At 32.3% G+C, this 20,752-nt stretch overlaps 1 protein-coding gene across 1 annotated transcript; it reads right to left on the bottom strand.

The window, feature by feature from the left end:
• Positions 1-630: 630 nt before the first annotated feature.
• LOC110604674 (U-box domain-containing protein 40) lies at positions 631-2,647 on the bottom strand. The gene has a single exon (XM_021742942.2). It carries the CDS (start codon positions 2,356-2,358, stop codon positions 766-768), a length of 1,593 nt encoding a protein of 530 aa, XP_021598634.1. The 5' UTR covers positions 2,359-2,647; the 3' UTR covers positions 631-765.
• Between the last annotated feature and the right edge of the window lie 18,105 nt (positions 2,648-20,752).

A 20,752-nucleotide genomic window follows, 5' to 3' on the forward strand; every position in this document is an offset into this window, starting at 1 on the left:
TGATATTTACTCTTTATTCTTAGCATTAGGCGAAAAATTATCTTCTCATTTTGTGTAATATTTAAATTAAAAAAATCAGAGAGAAAAGAATGTAGTCATTCTCTTTAATTCCCTTCCAATAAGATGAAATTAATTAATATTATTCTAAATTGAATTACAAATCGTATAGAGAAAATATATTTTTATTGTTTTCATAATCTATATACAATAAAAGCATTTCTCTCTTCTCCTTTTATTAAATAATTTTTAATTTTTCAAATACAATAAATTACATAATTTCTCCTTTATTGCTGCATTCATTTTTTTTAAAAAAATTTATCAAATTGTCTAAATAAAAATTTTAATTAAAAAAACCAAGGTAATTTACAGAAAAATATTTTATCATAACAAATTTATAATTATGGTTTAAGTAGATTGTATTTAAAATGACGATAGCTTATTGTAATTTAAACTTAATAAATAATTAAATTTATTTTTTAAAAAAATTACACAATAAGACTAAAATCTAAGCACAATTATGAGATAAATCAGATTATTTGAATTTTTTTTTGCTAATAAAACGCAGCAATAACTACATCTTTTGTGCAAAATCAAATAACTTCCTTAAAAGAAAAAAAAAAACAAAAAACAAAAGCAATGTTTTTGTAAATTTTCTCATTGTCCAATCACTTTTGACAATATTAGGAATTAGAAAAAGAAAATAAAACAAAAGGAACCAAAAGTGTTAGTAACAAATCCAAAATATGAAAAATAACACCCTTTAACTCATAACTCGGACGAGTTTTCACTCGACTCTTCCTTTTCACCACCGTGTCGACACGGATTTGATGACATCGACCCCGAGTCAAGCAGCTCCTCCCAATTCACCTCCTCTTCCTCTTCTTCCTCTTTGGCTTTCATCATTTCCAATAATTTCCTTGCCTTTCCTCTGATTTGTTCTCTTCCTGACTTCTCTAATTGTGAGAATACCTCCATTCCTCCGGCCGCCTTTGCCAGCCCTTTGAATCTCAAACCACCGTGACTCAGTGAGTACAACACAGAAACACAACTTTCTCGAGTTGACTCAGATTCCAATGCCCTCTCCTTCAACAAACCCAACAAACAGTCCACCCCACCCGAATCCAATATTGCTGCCCGCCCGTCCGGACACGAAGCCAAGCTACATAATATGAGCAAAACCCGACTTCTCATATGACCCGATTTGATCAAACCCAAAAGAATGGGTACTGCACCGAGTTTAACTAGCTTACTTCTATTGCTTTGAACGAGTGAGAGATGATATAAAGCCAGAGCCGAGTCATGACGACTCCACTCACTCTCGGATCGGAGCAAGTGCAAGAGTGGAGGCAAAGCACCCAGAACTCCAATTGCAGTCTTGTTATGATCTTCGAGTGCTAAGCTGAAGATTGCGCCGCAGGCATGCTCTTTGGCCTCTGGAAATCCTCCCTTCAACACATCGATCAACGCAGGAACAATCCCTGATCTTACAATCTTAACTTTGTTCACTTTCTCGAGAGAAAGATTAACCAAACAAGCAGTTGAATTCACTTGAATGTTAGTGTATCTTGAGGTGATCAAAGATCGTAGCACTGAGAGTAATCGAGGAGTGCATAGCTCAACTCTTGTATCTTCTTTCGTTTTTGTGATCTTTCTCAGTGAAATTACTGCTTCTTCTATCTCAAACACTTGTGGGCTTTTGAGTTTTGTAATGAGTTCTTCTTCTTCTGGGTTTGGGTTGAGGTTTAAGGTTTCCATTTCTGAGGATGAAGAAGCAGAGGAATAGCAACTAGGCCGAGTCGTGAGCTGCAGTGGAGGTGTGGAATCTATGGTGTCGATGGATTCCTCAGAGCTGGAGGATAAATGGGAATCAATTGCTGCTTGATTCATGAGATTCACTAAAGGGCGTTGTTTAATCCTCAGAACCAAACCTTTCTCTTCTTGTTGGGCATCCATTTTTGCACGAACGAGCTTCTCTGCAGAGAAGAAATCAAGAGGTTTCGGCGGCTGTACAGAGTTGTTGTTGCACCAGTTGAGAATGGCAGATTTGAGAGCAAGATTGGGAATAACAGTAGAGAAATCAGGAATAGTACCATCCATTAGAGTGGGAGTAAAGTCAAGGGAATTACAGGCTTGGACACAAGAACGCTCAAAAGAATGACCAGAGGAGACAATAACAGGGTCATTCATGAGATTTTCAGAAATGGGACAAAGAAATTCTCTGGGGATTTCTTGCTTTGGTAATCTGCGAAAGGAGAAAATTTTCCATTTCTTCTTTTCACTTTCTTGGGTTTCAAGCAGAACTCCTTTCTGTATAGGCTTGTGTATGATCAGCCTCATAAGAGCTTCCTGAAACTCCATGGCAGGGGCTTTTCTTCTCGTTCTTTCAATTCAGTACTATAGATTGGAGTTAAGAAAGAAAAAATGCAAGAGACGTTGCGAATCCATGGCTTGAAAATCAGATGCTTGAGGCGAAAACGGAGAGCAGATTTTGATTTAGAGCATTGAAGACAAAGTCCATGAAAGGGGAGAGTTTGTTAGGGTTTGGATGAGGCAATTAGGATTCTGTGAGGTTGCTTCTGGGATATGATTCCTTTGCTTTCGGAAGATCAACTTCTCTCTCTCTCACAGGAGCTTGAATTATTATTATTATTATTGGGATTGGTCAGGTTGTTTTTCCTTTGACATTTGGTAGGTAATCTTGCCAATGTGGCGTTCATTCATTGGCTGCTTTTTAAATATTTTAACAAGATTTTGTAGGATGGTAATGTATAATGCAGATGACTGCAGAAGAAATACCAAAAATATTTTTAAAAAATATTAAATCTTTTTCAGATAAGTTTGAGCCTTGAGGATTATCAACACTATGGAATTTGTTTATCGGCTCCAAATTTTCATTATCATAATGTAGAATAGGTAGAGATTGCAAAATTTTATATTTATCACTAAAAATAATGTGAAAAATATGCTCATAATTTTTTTTACAATATCAATGTGTAGATTATTTTGTCGTAAATATTAAAAACCATCAATTTAGAAAGAGACTAAATAAAGGCTAAGAAAGTAAAAAAAAAAAAAGAAAAAGAAAAAAAAAAATCTCATTATGTAGTAAAAAGGCTTAATGTTACTCGTCTTCCCATAACTTTTTATCTAAAATTAATTAAAAATTTACAATTTTCAAAATTAAAACTTGTGCTAAATTTATTTAACCCAAAATTAAGAAATGAAATTTTAGGCTGAACTTCTTAATTTTCTGATTTAATCTAAAAATAAGAAACTAATTTTAGCTTAAATATTTATTTCATAAAAAATACTTTTCAAGAAAATATTTTTATATTTTTTGACATTTGAATATTATAAAAATTAGTCGATAAAAAATACTTTTCTAATCAGAAAAAATTAAGTAAAATTATTATTTTTTTTAAAAGTAATTTTTAAAAAAAATATAAGAAAACTAGCTCATATTATTAATGTCAAAAGATAATATATTATACAAGAAAAAAGGAGAGCATACTCCTCATAAGAACCGAGACATAAAATCAGTCGCCCGAGCAACAGTATGAGCGACTTGATTCACTGGTCTCCTAACAAAATTATAAGAAAACTGCAATTCATGACGTAAAGCCTTACAATCATGAATAATCAATGCAAAATAATAAGTTTTTTAAAATGGAAAAGCTAAAGTTTGGACCACTACTTCACAATCCGTTTTAATACAAACCAGGAAGAAGGACAATAACTTTAAGCAACTCAATATTTTTCGGAAACACAAAACCTCTCCAATATGTGGATCCCAAAATCTAGAACTACCACAAATTGGCCTGTACAAGAATCACCTTCAACATTACGAACTATCATACACAACCCATATGAACCATCAGGCTAAATAGAAACATCCATTGACCAAGCAGTACCAAAACATTACAAATTTGCTTTCTAACATCAGTATCCGTATCAAAAGTAAAAACAATAGCTGATTTATCATAATTGATACGTTGTCCCGAGGCCTCACAATATACTTGTAAACAATACTTCAAGCGAGTTGCCTCCTCAATCATGATTCTTTCCAAACATAAGGAGTCGTCTGCAAAAAAAAAAAAAGTGAGAAATAGGAATATCCCGTTTGGTAACTATAGCTCTGTGAATTCGGCCTTGAATCTATAATTTAGAAAGCATTTTTTATAAACTTTCCGCACAAATAATAAATAGATAAGGCGAGAACAGGTCCCTATCTCAGATCTCTTCCTAGAACAAGAGAACCAAACTGCTCGGCACCTCTTAGCAAAATAATAAATTTTAATTTCTACCTTTAATAATTTTATTAACACATCTTTATATAAATTTATTAGTATATTTTATTTCTTAAATTAAAATTAAATAATAAAATGTAATTTAAAAAAAAAAACTATTTTCAAAAATACAAATTATTTTCTTGAAACAAATTGATTTTAAATTTTTTTTGGCTAATTTAAATGAACACTTTAAATAAAAATAAAATTTTTTTTAGCACCGATGTTCCGCCTCAAGTACAATTAATTTCAACTATGATTTTAACTCAAAATTTATCTTTTTAAAATTCATTAATAAAATAAGAATAATTAATATAAAGGAATATGGTTATACCAAATAATTAATTAACTTTATAAAATTTTAATGAAAAGTGAGGAATTTTTCTAATTTATAAAAAGAAAAGAAGCAGCATATGCCATATAATGTTGGCATAGTCTGTCAAAGCAAAAGGAAGAAGAAGAAAAAGAAAATGATATGCAATTATTGATGGTTTATTGGCATTATCAGCTTTTAAGGTGGTTATAAATTGGACAACAGAAATTTCCACTAAATAATTTTTTTTTTTTAAAAAAATTCTCATGTGGCTGTGTATTTGGAACAACTACTACAACTACTTGCAAAAGATATATATTTTTTAAAATAAAGTTGAAAAAAAAAACATGGGTCTCTATCTTTCCCTTTCTCTGAAAATAAAGTTTTATTTATTTTATTTAAAAGCAAAAGCATATCTGACTTCTTTGCATGGAGATTGAGAGAAGCAATTAACTATATAAGTATATAGTATGTGCCATAATTCAATACTTAATTGCTAAGTATTTGATTAACAACATTAACTATTTTCCATATTTCTATATATTTTATTATTATTTTTAATTTTATCATATCTCCATTTCTTTTCCCTTTACAAAAAGCTAATTATTCCTTTAATCTCTTTCAAAACCACATGGGTTTTCATTAAATAATTTCATTTATGTCATTGAATAATTTTTATTAATGCCTTTATACTATTTTTAAAAAAATTATTTGATATTTAAAATTTTACTGACTCAATTAATGCATATTCATATTAGTATTCTCTTTTAAATTTTAAAAATACTTTGCACTGATAGTTTGAATTTAAACCTATTAATCGAGAGAGAAAGACTTTAACATTCTTATCGGCTATTAGGATCATAAAAAATTATATAATATAATGATATACAATGTAGATAATTTTATATAATAGAATAAACTAATAGAAATTAGACAAATGAATAAATATACATACGAATAAATTCTAAAAATATATTGTAATTGATTAATAGTTTTATGAAAAAAACTATTTTTACATAAATATCTTTATTATATTAATTCATTATACCACGTAAATATCTTATATATACACGTAAATATCTTCTATATACTAATTTTTTTTTAAAATCGCACTTATAATTTTTAAAAGATACATAAAAAATAAATAGTCAATTATTATTATATTAGTTGAATAGCATCTCATAAATTAATTGTCTATTTATATTTAGCAACTCTAAAAAAGTCTGAATCAAGTAGAATAAATAGGAATAATGAGAAGCTAGAGGGACCAATTTGTAATTGGAAGAGAATGTTTTACCATGGAATTTCTTCTTTTGCAAAGTTGTCAAAAAGAAGGGGGGAATATACTATATGCATATTTTGGGTCATCTTTACAAATTGGAAAGCACATAATGGAGCAATGAGCTAGTTTCTGTTTACACTATACACTTGTGATTCTCTTCTCTTCAAATCTATTATATAAAGCAGACTCTTAGAGAGAACAAGAAAATAATTTTTCCTTTTTCTGATTTTTTAATTATTTTAATATTCTTATTTTTTTATTAATTCACTTATATATTTTATATTTATTACGCATAAGGATTGTTTTCACAATCTAAATTTATTTAATTTGCCTTTTGAATTTTTTTTATATAATTCATATTTTCACAATTTAAATTTGTTTAATTTATCTTTTAAATTTTTTTATACAATTCATACTCATTTCAATTTGTGTTTTGGATTTCTAATAAAAATTAATTTACATTTATTTATTAATTTATATATATATATATTTATATTTATATATATTTATTTTTATATTTTAGCCTAATAATAAATTATTAATGAAACTAATATGAATATTACTCCTTGTTATTATCTCTCTATATTTAATTAATTTTGAAATAAATAGTAATTAAGCCATTTATTTATTGAAGAATTTCATTCATCACATAAAAATATATTTATGTTTTTTTTTTGAAATATAATTAATATGTTTAAAGTAATAAATTTTATTTGTTTTTAAAAAAATTATTCTCTCATATTGTTTTATTAGAATTAAATAACTCTAAATTATTGCTAAAATTAAAGAATTTTATTTTTTGACTATATTAAATTAGAAAATTAATAAATAAAAAGAAAAAAAAATCCTATTATTACACATGATGTGCAATGAAGGGAATATTAGAGCGGGTCACATTTGCCTTTACCTTAGATTTTGCTTGATTCTTAGACAAATTGCCACGTGAATTGAATTATAATTAATTAATATTCATTTGCATAAGTTTGTATTTGAAATAAAAAAAAATGAAATTACAAAACAATATTAAATTTAAATACTTTATTATTTAAAATTCATATTTATTAAACACAGCCTAGCATTACTGTGGCCACCATCACATGGATTAGACCCACAATAAATTAGGTGATGGTAATGCATGCAAAAGCAATTAAATTCATGTATAAGTTTTAAAATTTTAATTAATATGTTTATTTATAATATTTTATAAATTTATATATATTTTTAAAAATTTTAAATCAATTGACTAACTTATAATTAAATTAATTTAAATAAATAAATTATTATTGATATTGTTCATATTGTATTTTTTCGAATATGAATTTAAAAAATAACATAGAATTGAATTTAGCCAATATAAAGTTTAAATATTATTTACTTTCAAAAAAAATAGTTTAAATATTATTAAAAAATATAATTATATCTAACAAACGATATAAAATCATACATATAAAGATAACATCCACTTTCACTTTCATTTTTGGGTAATTTGGTAGGCATTAATCATTATATCTTTAGTCTCATTAGATCTTTAATTTTTATTTTGTAAGTTTGATTTATCACACGTGGTGTTGTAATATGGTTGTATTTTAAATTGTCAAATAGTTCATTAAAGATGAAAAGAAAAACTATGTTAAGATGGAGAAAATAAGACCTTAAATATTAGATATATAAAATCAATTTCTAGTCGAAATAAATATGAGGAATAACAATTTTAAAAAGAAAAAAAATATCGGTTGGATAATAATTTTTAAAATTGTATATAATATTTTTTTGCATACAATAGCTCACATCGAGAAATTACGGTAATTCTGAATTGTATATGACAATTTTGAATTATATCAATTCTGAATTGTATACGACAATTCTGAACTGAATATAATAGCTAGCATTGTAAGAATCAGCTGCTTGCTTAAAACTGCATACTTGTACCGTGTCCCACATCGAAAAATTACAGCAATTCCGAATGTATATAATAGATAGCACGAAGCTGCATTTTTGCAGTTAGCCACCAATAATTTATATGGATGAAAATTTATCTCGACAAGAAAAGATTGATAGGTTCATGTCTTTCTTAAAGTTTACATATGATAGTATAATAGGTAGAGAGCAAAAAAATTAACAAATCTCAAAATCTATATATTTTAGGATGAAATAAACTTACAATTCCAACAACTACACTCTAATTTCAAAATTCCTAATTCTCAAACCTCCAATATACACACTTCAAATCAATATCAACTTTGAAAGAGGGATGCAACAACTTGCTTCGGTGGAGGGGGCACGGCTTGCTTCGGTGGAGGGGCGATGGCTTGCTTCGGTGGAGGGGCGATGGCTTGCTTCGGTGGAAGGGGCGTCGAGCCGACAGCTAGCTTCGGTGGAGGGGCTGCAAATGTTATGGGAGGGGGATACGTGAGAAATTATAAGTAGTCGATTACGATTAGGCATTTAAACATTTAAGTTAGGACATTTTTAAGTTAGGGCTAAGATGAATTAGTTTGGGTTGAAAAAACGTTATATAATTTCCTTTGCAAAATGAGTTTTCAAAGTTGAGTAAAATAAATAACAAACATAATTAGAGCCTATAATTAGTATACAAGTTTTCAATCTCCTATAAATACCACAAATCTCAAATAAATTATAGAAAGTAGATTAAAAAAATCAAAAAATCTCAAAATCTATAAATTTTATGATGATATAAACTTACAATTCCAACTACACTCTAATTTCAAAATTCCTAATTCTCAAACCTCCAATCACAAATATACACACCTCAAATCAATAAACGGATATATTCAAAATTCCTAATATATTGTTTAACACCCAAATTTACTAATCCCACTTCAAAACAATAAATCTCAACACAATGTTCTGTACATAGTCTCCAATTTTCACTATCACCAACTCGTTGGATATAAGAAGATTCAACTTTGGAAGACAGATGCAATAACATGCTTCAATGGAGGGGGCAAGGCTTGCTTCGCTGGAAGGGCAACGGGCCGACGGCTTGTTTCGGTGGAGGGGCGATGGCTTGCTTCGGTGGAAGGGTGATGGCTTGCTTCGGTGGAAGGGGCGTCGAGCTGACAGCTAGTTTCGGTGGACGGGCTGCAAATGCTATGGGAGGGGGGATACGCTAGAAATTATAAGTAGTCGATTAGGATTAGACATTTAAACATTTAAGTTAGGGCATTTTGAAGTTAGGGCTTTGATGAATTGGTTTGGGTTGAAAAAGCGTTATATAATTTCCTTTGCAAAATTAGTTTTCAAAGTTGAGCAAAATAAATAACAAATGAATTAGAGCCTATAATTAGTATACAAGTTTTCAATCTCCTATAAATACCACAAATCTCAAATAAATTACAGAAAGTAGATAAAAAAAATCAACAAATCTCAAAATCTATAAATTTTAGGATGAAATAAACTTACAATTTTAACAACACTCTAATTTCAAAATTCCTAATTCTCAAACCTCCAATCACAAATATACACACCTCAAATCAATAAACGAACATATTCAAAATTCTTAATATATTGTTTAACACTAAAATTTACTAATCTTACCTCAAAACAATAAATCTCAATACAATTATCTGTATATAGTCTCCAATCTTCACTATCACCAAATCGTTGGATATAAGAATATTCAACTTTGGAAGAGGGATGCAACAACTTGCTTCAGTGGAGAGGGCACGGCTTGCTTCGCTGGAAGAGGCAACGGGCCGACGGCTTGCTTCGGTGGAGGGGCGATGGCTTGCTTCGGTGGAAGGACGATGGCTTACTTCGTTGGAAGGGGCGATGGGCCGACAACTTGCTTCGATGGAAGGGGCATCGAGCTGACAGTTAGCTTCAGTGGCGGGACTGCAAATGCTATGGCAGGGGGATACGCGAGAAATTATAAGTAGTCGATTTGGATTAGACATTTAAATATTTAAGTTAGGGCATTTTGAAGTTAGGGCTGTGATGAATTGGTTTGGGTTGAAGAAGTGTTATATAATTTCCTTTGCAAAATGAGTTTTCAAAGTTAAGGAAAATAAATAACAAACAGAATTAGAGCCTATAATTAGTATAAAAGCTTTTAATCTTCTATAAATATCACAAATCTCAAATAAATTACAGAAAGTAGATGAAAAAAATCAACAAATCACAAAATCTATAAATTTTAGGATGAAATAAACTTAGAATTCCAACAACACTCTAATTTAAACATCCCTAATTTTCAAACCTCCAATCACAAATATACACACCTCAAATCAATAAACGTACATATTCAAAATTCCTAATTTATTGTTTAACACCCAAATTTACTAATCTCACCTCAAAACAATAAATCTCAACACAATGATCTATACATAGTCTCCAATCTTCACTATCACCAGCTCGTTGGATATAAGAAGATTCAACTTTGGAAGAGGCATGCAACAACTTGCTGTAGTGGAGGAGGCATGGTTTGCTTTGCTGGAAGGGGCAATGGGCCAACGGCTTGCTTCTGTGGAGGGGCGATGGCATGCTTCGATGGAAGGGCAATGGCTTGTTTCGGTGGAAAGGGCAATTGGCCGACGGCTTATTTCGGTGGAAAGGGCGTCGAGCCGATAGCTAGCTTCGATTGACGGGCTGCAAATGTTATGGGAGGGGGGATACGCGAAAAATTATAAGTTGTCGATTAGGATTAGGCATTTAAACATTTAAGTTAGGGCATTTTGAAGTTAGGGCTGTAATGAATTGGTTTGGGTTGAAAAAGCATTATATAATTTCCTTTGCAAAATGTGTTTTCAAACTTGAGCAATATAAATAATAAACAAAATTAGAGCCTATAATTAGTATATAAGTTTTCAATCTCCTATAAATACCACAAATCTCAAATAAATTGCAGAAAGTAGATGAAAAAAATCAACAAATCTCAAAATCCATAAATTTTAGTCTAAAATAAACTTACAATTCCAACTACACTCTATTTTCAAAATTCCTAATTCTCAAACCTTCAATCACAAATATATACACACCTCAAATCAATAAATGGATATATTCAAAATTCCTAATATATTGTTTAACACCCAAATTTACTAACCTCACCTCAAAATTATAAATCTCAACAAAATGATCTGTACATAGTCTCCAATCTTCACTATCACCAACTCGTTGGATATAAGAAGATTCAACTTTGTAAGAGGGATGCAACAACTTGCTTCAGTGGAGGGGGCACGGCTTGCTTCGCTGGAAGAGGCAACATGCCGACGGCTTGCTTTGGTGGAGGGGCGATGGCTTGCTTCGTTGGAAGGGGCAATGGGCCGACAGTTTGCTTCGATAGAAGGGGCGTTAAGCCCACAGCTAGCTTCGGTGGACGGGCTGCAAATGCTATGGGAGGGGGGATAAGCGAGAAATTATAAGTAGTCGATTAGGATTAGGCATTTAAACATTTAAGTTAGGGCTGTGATGAATTGGCTTGGGTTGAAAAAATATTATATAATTTCCTTTGCAAAATGTGTTTTCAAAGTTGAGCAATATAAATAACAAACAGAATTAGAGTCTATAATTAGTATATAAGTTTTCAATCTCCTATAAATACAACAAATCTCAAATAAATTGCAGAAATTAGATGAAAAAAATCAACAAATCTCAAAATTCAGAAATTTTAGTATGAAATAAACTTACAATTCCAACTACACTCTATTTTCAAAATTCCTAATTCTCAAACCTCCAATCACAAATATACACACTTCAAATCAATAAACGGATATATTCAAAATTCCTAATATATTGTTTAACACCCAAATTTACTAATCTCACCTCAAAACAATAAATCTCAATACATTGATCTGTACATAGTCTACAACCTTCACTATCACCAACTCGTTGGATAGAAGAAGATTCAACTTTGGAAGAGGGATGCAACAACTTGCTTCAGTGGAGGGGGCACGGCTGCTTTGCTCGAAGGGGCAACGGGCCGACGGCTTGCTTCGGTGGAGATGCGGTGGCTTGCTTCGGTGGAAGGGCGATGGCTTACTTCGGTGGAAGGGCGATGGCTTACTTCGGTGGAAGGGGTGATGGGCCGACGACTTACTTCGGTGGAAGGGGCGTCGAGCCGACAGCTAGCTTCGGTGGAGGGGCTGCAAATGCTATGGCAGGGGGGATACGCGAGAAATTATAAGTAGTTGATTAGAATTAGGCATTTAAACATTTAAGTTAGCGAATTTTGAAGTTAGGGCTGTGATGAATTGGTTTGGGTTGAAAAAGCATTATATAATTTTTATTTGCAAAATTAGTTTTCAAAGTTGTGCAAAATAAATAACAAAAAGAATTAGAGCCTATAATTAGTATACAAGTTTTCAATCTCCTATAAATACCACAAATCTCAAATAAATTACAAAAAGTAGATGAAAAAAATCAACAAATCGTAAAATCTATAAATTTTAGTTTTAAATAAACTTACAATTCCAACTACACTCTAATTTCAATATTCCTAATTCTCAAACCTCCAATCACAAATATACACACCTCAAATCAATAAATGGATATATTCAAAATATCTAATATATTGTTTAACCCCCAAATTTACTATTCTCAACTCAAAACAATAAATCTCAACACAATGATCTGTACATAGTCTTCAATCTTCACTATCACCAGCTCGTTGGATATAAGAAGATTCAACTTTGGAAGAGGGATGCAACAACTTGTTTTAGTGGAGGGGGCACGGCTTACTTCGCTGGAAGGGGCAACGAGCCGATGGCTTGCTTCGGTGGAGGGGCGATGGCTTGCTTCGTTGGAAGGACGATGGCTTGTTTCCGTAGAAGGGGCGATGGGTTGACGGCTTGCTTCAGTGGAAGGGGCGTCGAGACGACAATTAGTTTCGGTGGAGGGGTTGCAAATGCTATGCGAGGGGGATACACGAGAAATTATAAGTAGTTGATTATAAATAGACATTTAAACATTTAAGTTAGGACATTTTGAAGTTAGGACTGTGATGAATTGATTTGGGTTGAAAAAGCATTATTTAATTTTCTTTGCAAAATGAGTTTTGAAAGTTGAGCAAAATAAATAACAAATAAAATTAGAGCCTATAATTATATATAAATTTTCAATCTCCTATAAATACCACAAATATCAAATAAATTACAGATAGTAGATGAAAAAAATCAACAAATCTCAAAATCTATAAATTTTAGGATGAAATAAACTTACAATTCCAACTACACTCTAATTTCAAAATTCCTAATGCTCAAACCTCCAATCACAAATATATACACCTCAAATCAATAAATGGACATATTCAAAATTTCTAATATATTTTTTAACACCCAAATTTACTAATCTCAACTCAAAACAATAAATATCAATACAATGATCTGTACATAGTCTCCAATCTTTACTATCACCAACTCGTTGGATAGAAGAAGATTCAACTTTGGAAGAGGGATGCAATAACTTGCTTCAGTGGAAGGGGCACGGCTTGTTTCGCTGGAAGGGGCAACGAGCCGACGGCTTGCTTCGGTGGAGGGGCGATGGCCTGCTTCGGTGGAAGGGCGATGGCTTGTTTCGGGGGAAGGGGTGATAGCTTGTTTCGGTGGAAGGGGCGATGGGCCGACGGCTTGCTTCGATGGAAGGGGCATCGAGCTGACAGCTATCTTCGATGGACGGGCTGCAAATGCTATGGGAGGGGGATACGCGAGAAATTATAGGTAGTCGATTAGGATTAGGCATTTAAACATTTAAGTTAGGGCTGTGACGAATTGGTTTGGTTGAAAAAACGTTATATAATTTCCTTTGCAAAATGTATTTTCAAAGCTGAGCAATAAAAATAACAAACAGAATTAGAGCTTATAATTAGTATACAAGTTTTCAATCTCTAATAAATACTACAAATCTCAAATAAATTACAAAAAGTAGATTACAAAAATCAACAAATCTCAAAATCTATAAATTTTAGAATGAAATAAACTTACAATTCCAACTACACTCTAATTTTAAAATTCCTAATGCTCAAACCTCCAATCACAAATATATACACCTCAAATCAATAAATGGACATATTCAAAATTTCTAATATATTGTTTAACACCCAAATTTACTAATCTCAACTCAAAATAATAAATCTCAACACAATGATCTGTACATAGTCTCCAATCTTCACTATCACCAACTCGTTGGTTAGAAGAAGATTCAACTTTGAAATAGGGATGCAATAACTTGCTTTAGTGGAGGGGGCACGGCTTACTTCGCTGGAAGGGGCAACGAGCCTACGGCTTGCTTCGGTGGAGGGACGATGGCTTGTTTCGTTGGAAGGGCGATAGCTTATTTCGGTGGAAGGGCGATAGCTTGTTTCGGTGGAAGGGGCGATGGGCCGACAGCTTGCTTCGGTAGAAGGGGCGTCGAACCGACAACTAGCTTCGGTGGAGGGGCTGCAAATGCTATGGGAGGGGAGATACACAAGAAATTATAAGTAGTCGATTAGGAATAGACATTTAAACATTTAAGTTAGGGCATTTTGAAGTTAGGGCTATGATGAATTGGTTTGGGTTGAAAAAGCATTATATAATTTTTATTTGCAAAATGAGTTTTCAAAGTTGAGCAAAATAAATAACAAACAAAATTAGAGCCTATAATTAGATATAAATACCACAAATCTCAAATAAATTACAAAAAGTAGATGAAAAAAATCAACAAATCTCAAAATCTATAAATTTTAGGATGAAATAAACTTACAATTCCAACAACTACACTCTAATTTCAACATTCCTAATTTTCAAACCTTCAATCACAAATATATACACCTCAAATCAATAAATGGATATATTCAAAATATCTAATATATTGTTTAACCCCCAAATTTACTAATCTCAACTCAAAACAATAAATCTCAACACAATGATCTGTACATAGTCTCTAATCTTCACTATCACCAACTCGTTGGATAGAAGAAAATTCAACTTTGGAAGAGGGATACAATAAGTTGCTTCAGTGGAGGGGGCACAGCTTGTTTCGCTGGAAGGGGCAACGAGCCGACGGCTTGCTTCGGTGGAGGGGCGTTGGCTTGCTTCGGTGGAAGGGGCGATGGGCCGACGGCTTACTTCGGTGGAAGGGGCATCAAGCTGACAGCTAGCTTCGGTGGAAGGGCTGCAAATGTTATGGGAGAGGGGATACATGAGAAATTATAAGTAGTCGATTAGGATTAGGCATTTAAATATTTAAGTTAGGGCATTTTGAAGTTTGGGCTATGATGAATTGGTTTGGATTGAAAAAGCGTTATTTAATTTCCTTTGCCAAATGAGTTTTCAAAGTTGAGCAATATAAATAACAAATAAAATTAGAGCCTATAATTAGATATAAATTTTTAATCTCCTATAAATACCACAAATCTCAAATAAATTACAGAAAGTAGATGAAAAAAATCAACAAATCTCAAAATCTATAAATTTTAGGATGAAATAAACTTACAAGTCCAACAACTACACTCTAATTTCAACATTTCTAATTCTCAAACCTCCAATCACAAATATATACACTTCAAATCAATAAACGGACATATTCAAAATTCTTAATATATTGTTTAACACCCAAATTTACTAATCTCACCTCAAAACAATAAATCTCAACACAATGATCTCTACATAGTCTCCAATCTTCACTATCATCAACTCGTTGGATAGAAGAAGATTCAACTTTGGACGAGGGATGCAACAACTTGCTTCAGTGGAGGGGGCACGGCTTGCTTTGTTCGAAGGGGCAGCGGGCCAGCGGCTTGCTTCGGTGGAGGGGCGACAGCTTGCTTCTGTGGAAGGGGCGATGGGCCGACGGCTTGCTTCTGTGGAAGAAGCGTCGAGCCGACAGTTAGCTTCGGTGGAGAGGCTGCAAATGCTATGGGAGGGGGGATATACGAGAAATTATAAGTAGTCGATTAGGAATAGGCATTTAAACATTTAAGTTAGGGCATTTTGAAGTTAGGGCTGTGATGAATTGGTTTGATTTGAAAAAGCGTTATTTAATTTCCTTTGCCAAATGAGTTTTCAAAGTTGAGCAAAATACATAACAAACAAAATTAGAGTCTATAATTAGATATAAATTTTCAATCTCAAATAAATTACAGAAAGTAGATGAAAAAAATCAACAAATCTCAAAATCTATAAATTTTAGGATGAAATAAACTTAAAATTCCAACAACTACACTCTAATTTCCACATTCATAATTCTCAAACCTCCAATCACAAATATACAAACCTCAAATCAATAAACGAACATATTCAAATTTCTTAATATATTGTTTAACACCTAAATTTACAAATCTCACCTCAAAATAATAAATCTCAACACAATGATCTGTACATAGTCTCCAATTTTTATTATCACCAACTCGTTGGATAGAAGAAGATTCAACTTTGGAAGAAGGATGCAACAACTTGCTTCAGTGGAGGGGCCACGTTTTGCTTCGTTGGAAAGGGCAACGGGCTGACGGGTTGCTTTGGTGGAGGGGTGATGGCTTGCTTCGGATGAAGGGCGATGACTTGTTTCGGTGGAAGAGGCGTCGAGCCGACAGCTAGCTTCGGTGTCGAGCCGACAGCTAGCTTCGGTGGAGGGGCTGCAAATGCTATTGGTAGGGGATACACGAGAAATTATAAATATTCGATTAGGATTAGACATTTAAAATTTTTAGTGCATTTTGAAGTTAGGGTTGGGATGAATTGGTTTGGTTGAAAAAGCGTTATTTAATTTTTTTGCAATATGAGTTTTCAAAGTTGAGCAATATAAATAACAAACAAAATTTGATCCTATAATTAGATACAAATTTTCAATCTCCTATAAATACCACAAATCTCAAATAAATTACAAAAAGTATATGAAAAAAATCAACAAATCTCAAAATCTATAAATTTTAGGGTGAAATAAACTTACAGTTCCAACAACTACACTCTAATTTCAACATTACTAATTTTCAAACCTTTAATCACAACTATACACAACTCAAATCAATAAACGGACATATTGAAAATTCCTAATATATTGTTTAACACCCAAATTTACTAATCTCACATCAAAACAATAAATCTCAACTCAATGATCTGTGCATAGTCTCCAATCTTCATTATCACCAACTCGTTGGATAGGAGAAGATTCAACTTTGGAAGAGGGATGCAACAATTTGCTTCAGTGGAGGGGGCACGGCTTGCTTTGCTGGAAGGGGCAACGGGCCGACGGCATGCTTCTGTGGAGGGGCGATGACTTGCTTCGGTGGAAGGGGCGATGACTTGCTTCGGTGGAAGGGGCGATGACTTGCTTCGGTGGAAGGGGCGTCGAGACGACATCTAGTTTCGGTGGAAGGGCTGCAAATGCTATGGAAGGGGGGGATACGCGAAAAATTATAAGTAGTCGATTAGGATTAGACATTTAAACTTTTAAGTTAGGGTATTTTGAAGTTAGGGCTGTGATGAATTGGTTTGGGTTAAAAAATCCCCATCGGATGGACAAAGAGTATAGGGAAAGCCATCAAGGCCCAATAAACGATAAAAAAGAGTCTCAACCAATAAAGCTCAACCCATCCTCCCCGTACTGAGGGAAATAATTCCAATCACCAGAAAGGATGGAAACATTGAAGCTAGCGGCTAGACTTATAACTGGAAAAACATCTCATAAACACAGAAACCACTATCAATCATAGGCTACTAACTTCGAAAGAAAGCAAAGCAAAGCGACCATTGATGGGAAGAAGATCCACTCGCATGCAGACTTTAACATAGAACTGGTTGAGCTTCAAACACACAAATCGACCAATGGTTGCTCATAATTCCATCGTCCCAAACGGCAAAAGGTAATCACCATTGTTATGGCGGTCTCAGTCTCATATAGCTATGAAAGAGTCTTGCACGTTCTAACTGCGTCCCAAAGCCATGGCTCTATGAATCTCCTGCATCTGGGAGTGATTTCCAAAACAGAACACTCTAAACTTGGCTGATCTCTACATACTAGAAATTGGCAAGTCTATCCCCCCATACTATCACCGGTGTCTGATTACAACATAATAACTTCTATAGTAAAAATTGTCAAATCTATCACTCATATTATCACCAATGTTAAATTTTGACACAACTGCTTCTGTCCAAAAAGTAGCCTAATCTATCACTCATGTTATCCGGTGTTCGATTTCGACATAACCCGCTTCCATTGCAGAAATAATCAAGCCTATCAACTATGGTACCATTGGCATCCAATTTTAGCAAAATCTCTTACGTCATAAAAATTGCCAAGTTTATCACGCATGTTAGTACCAGTGCCCAATTTCGGCAGAACTGCTTAAAATTGCTAAGGACGATCGATTCCCGATTTCGACTGAACTGTTTCCATCAAAAAAATTATCATTCTACCATCCATTCTATCACCGATGCCTGATTTTCACATAACCTATTCTGTCATAAAAATTGCAAAATCTAACACCCATGCTAATTGGTGTCCGATTTTGGCTCAACTATTTTTGTTGTAAAAATTGTCAAATCTATCAACCATGCTACTATCGGTACCCGATTTTGCAGAACTGCTTCCCTCGCTAAAGTAATAAAATCTATCACACATACTACTACCACTGGACGGTTTTAGCATAACTGCTTCTCTAAAAAAAAATACCAAGTATATCACCCATGCTACCACCGGGTACTGGTGCCCGATTTTGGCAGAATCGCCTACGTTGCAAATATTTCTAAGTCTATCATGCATGCCACCACCGGTTCCCGATTTCAATAGAACTGCTTTCGTTACAAAAATTGCCAAGTCCATCACCCATGCTACCACCGGTGTTCGATTTTGGCATAATTTCTTTCGTCGTACAAATTGCCAAATCTTTTAACCATACTACTGTCGGTGTCCGATTTCAGCAGAATTACTTCTGTCACAAAAATTACTAAGTCTATCACCCATATCACCACCACCGTTGCTCGATTTCGACATAATCGCTTCAATCGCAAATATTGCTAAGTCTATCACCTATGCCACCACCGGTGGCCAATTTGGGCATAATTGCTTTCGTCAGAAAAATTGTCAACTCTATCACCAATGCTACCGCCGCTACCTGATTTCAGCAGAACTGTTTCCATCGCAAAAATTGTCATGTCTATCACTCATCGCAAAAATTATACAATCATCTCAATTGAAAATTAAAAAAGGAAAAAAAATAGAATACTAAAAGTAAAGAGAGTGAAGAAAAGAAAAGAAAAAAATATATACAATAAATTAAGCTATTAGCTATGTATAATGTTATAAAACTCTTCTTGAATTGATTCTACTCAGAAATGCTTATTAAAATAAGAAGAAAAAGATCTCAAAAGAACAGCCGTTAAAGTAATTCAAAAATTTATAAAGTTTGTATTATTAATTTCAATATTTGAAAGTAAAGAAATATACTATTATTACCTAACAGAAGTATGGAAGTGTCTTTCATTCTGTTTATTTGAAATATTAATTTAATTATTTTGATAATAAGAAGAGATAAAATTATTTCCATTTAGATAATCTATTAATTATATTTAATATTTCCAGACTCTTTCGAATAAAATGAATATGAGTTTGGTAATATATATTTATTAAAATATAAATAAATTATTTTTTTAATAAATAATACTTTACTCATTTTATAATTTTTATCCATCTTTTGTTTTTCCGTTATCATAAAATTATTATCTACTTGTCTTTTTTATATTATAATAACATATAAATTAATTATTATACTCCTATTTAATTTTATTTTATTTTCAAAATAATTTTTTATTAATTATTTTTCAAATGAGTGTTTAAAATATCCAATAATATTTAATATTTTTAAGATATATATAATTAAAAATTTAATATAAAAATTAAAAAATTACTTTTTTGAATACGTGTAAAAAACATAAAGTAAATAAAAATTATGAGATTAAGAGAATAATAATTAATTAATAATTTATGTTATTATCAAGGAAATTCAATTAATTGGTTATCAAAGGAATTCAATTAATTGGTTATTACTTTATGTGTATCTAAAAAGTAAAAAGATTATTGAACTAATGCAACACTTATAATTTATTATTTTTATTATGAAATATTTTAATTTTAATAGTAATCTAATAAACATTTAAATTTTAAAAAGATATTACTTTTAAATAACTAAATTAAAAAATATTACTTTTAAACGTATAAATTTTTTTTAAAAAAATAATTTTAAACATAATTTTAAAACTATAATTTTAATAAGATGTGTTTTTTTTTGAAATGGGATAAGATAAATTTAAAATTAATATTTTTTTAATTTAAATATTTATTAGATCACGATTAAAATTAAATTCTCCTACATGCATACAATTATGTATTTGACTTGTAATTTTCTTGCAATTATAATTGATTCTTATTCTTGTTAGTTAACGACAGTGCAATAATGCCCATGAGAATAGAGGGAGAAAGGGAGAGGGAAAGGAGAGGAGGCACCAAGTAAGGAACTGAAGGGTTTTCTTCTGCTTTAGCTTTGAGCTTTGAAGTTTTTACTATAGTTTTCTTCGTCTTCTTCTATACTGTTCCGCTGTCCTTCACCCACAACGTGTTCTTTCTTTTTCTATTTGGTGCCTACATCGGTCTCGATTTTTTCTTACCGAGAGTGAACGCGATGGTGTTTTTTTTTTCTGTTGTTTTATTTTGTTTTGAGCAGATTTTTCAATTATGTTTTTGTGAGGGTGCTATCATTGAGCCTGTGTGATGGGAGGTCATGTGTAACAGTGGTATTTCGGGACTGCACTACTACGTTCGGTGACTTTCGCTCCCATTGACTCTCTTATGGCTGAGCTCCAGTGCGTCTCCTCCATCTTTGTCGGTGTTCACTTCAGATCTACCATGAGCCTGCTTTTGTTTCGATTATGTTGCTTGTATGTT

The sequence above is a fragment of the Manihot esculenta genome, chromosome 17 (genome assembly GCF_001659605.2).
Source record: "Manihot esculenta cultivar AM560-2 chromosome 17, M.esculenta_v8, whole genome shotgun sequence".
Taxonomy (NCBI): Eukaryota; Viridiplantae; Streptophyta; class Magnoliopsida; order Malpighiales; family Euphorbiaceae; genus Manihot; species Manihot esculenta.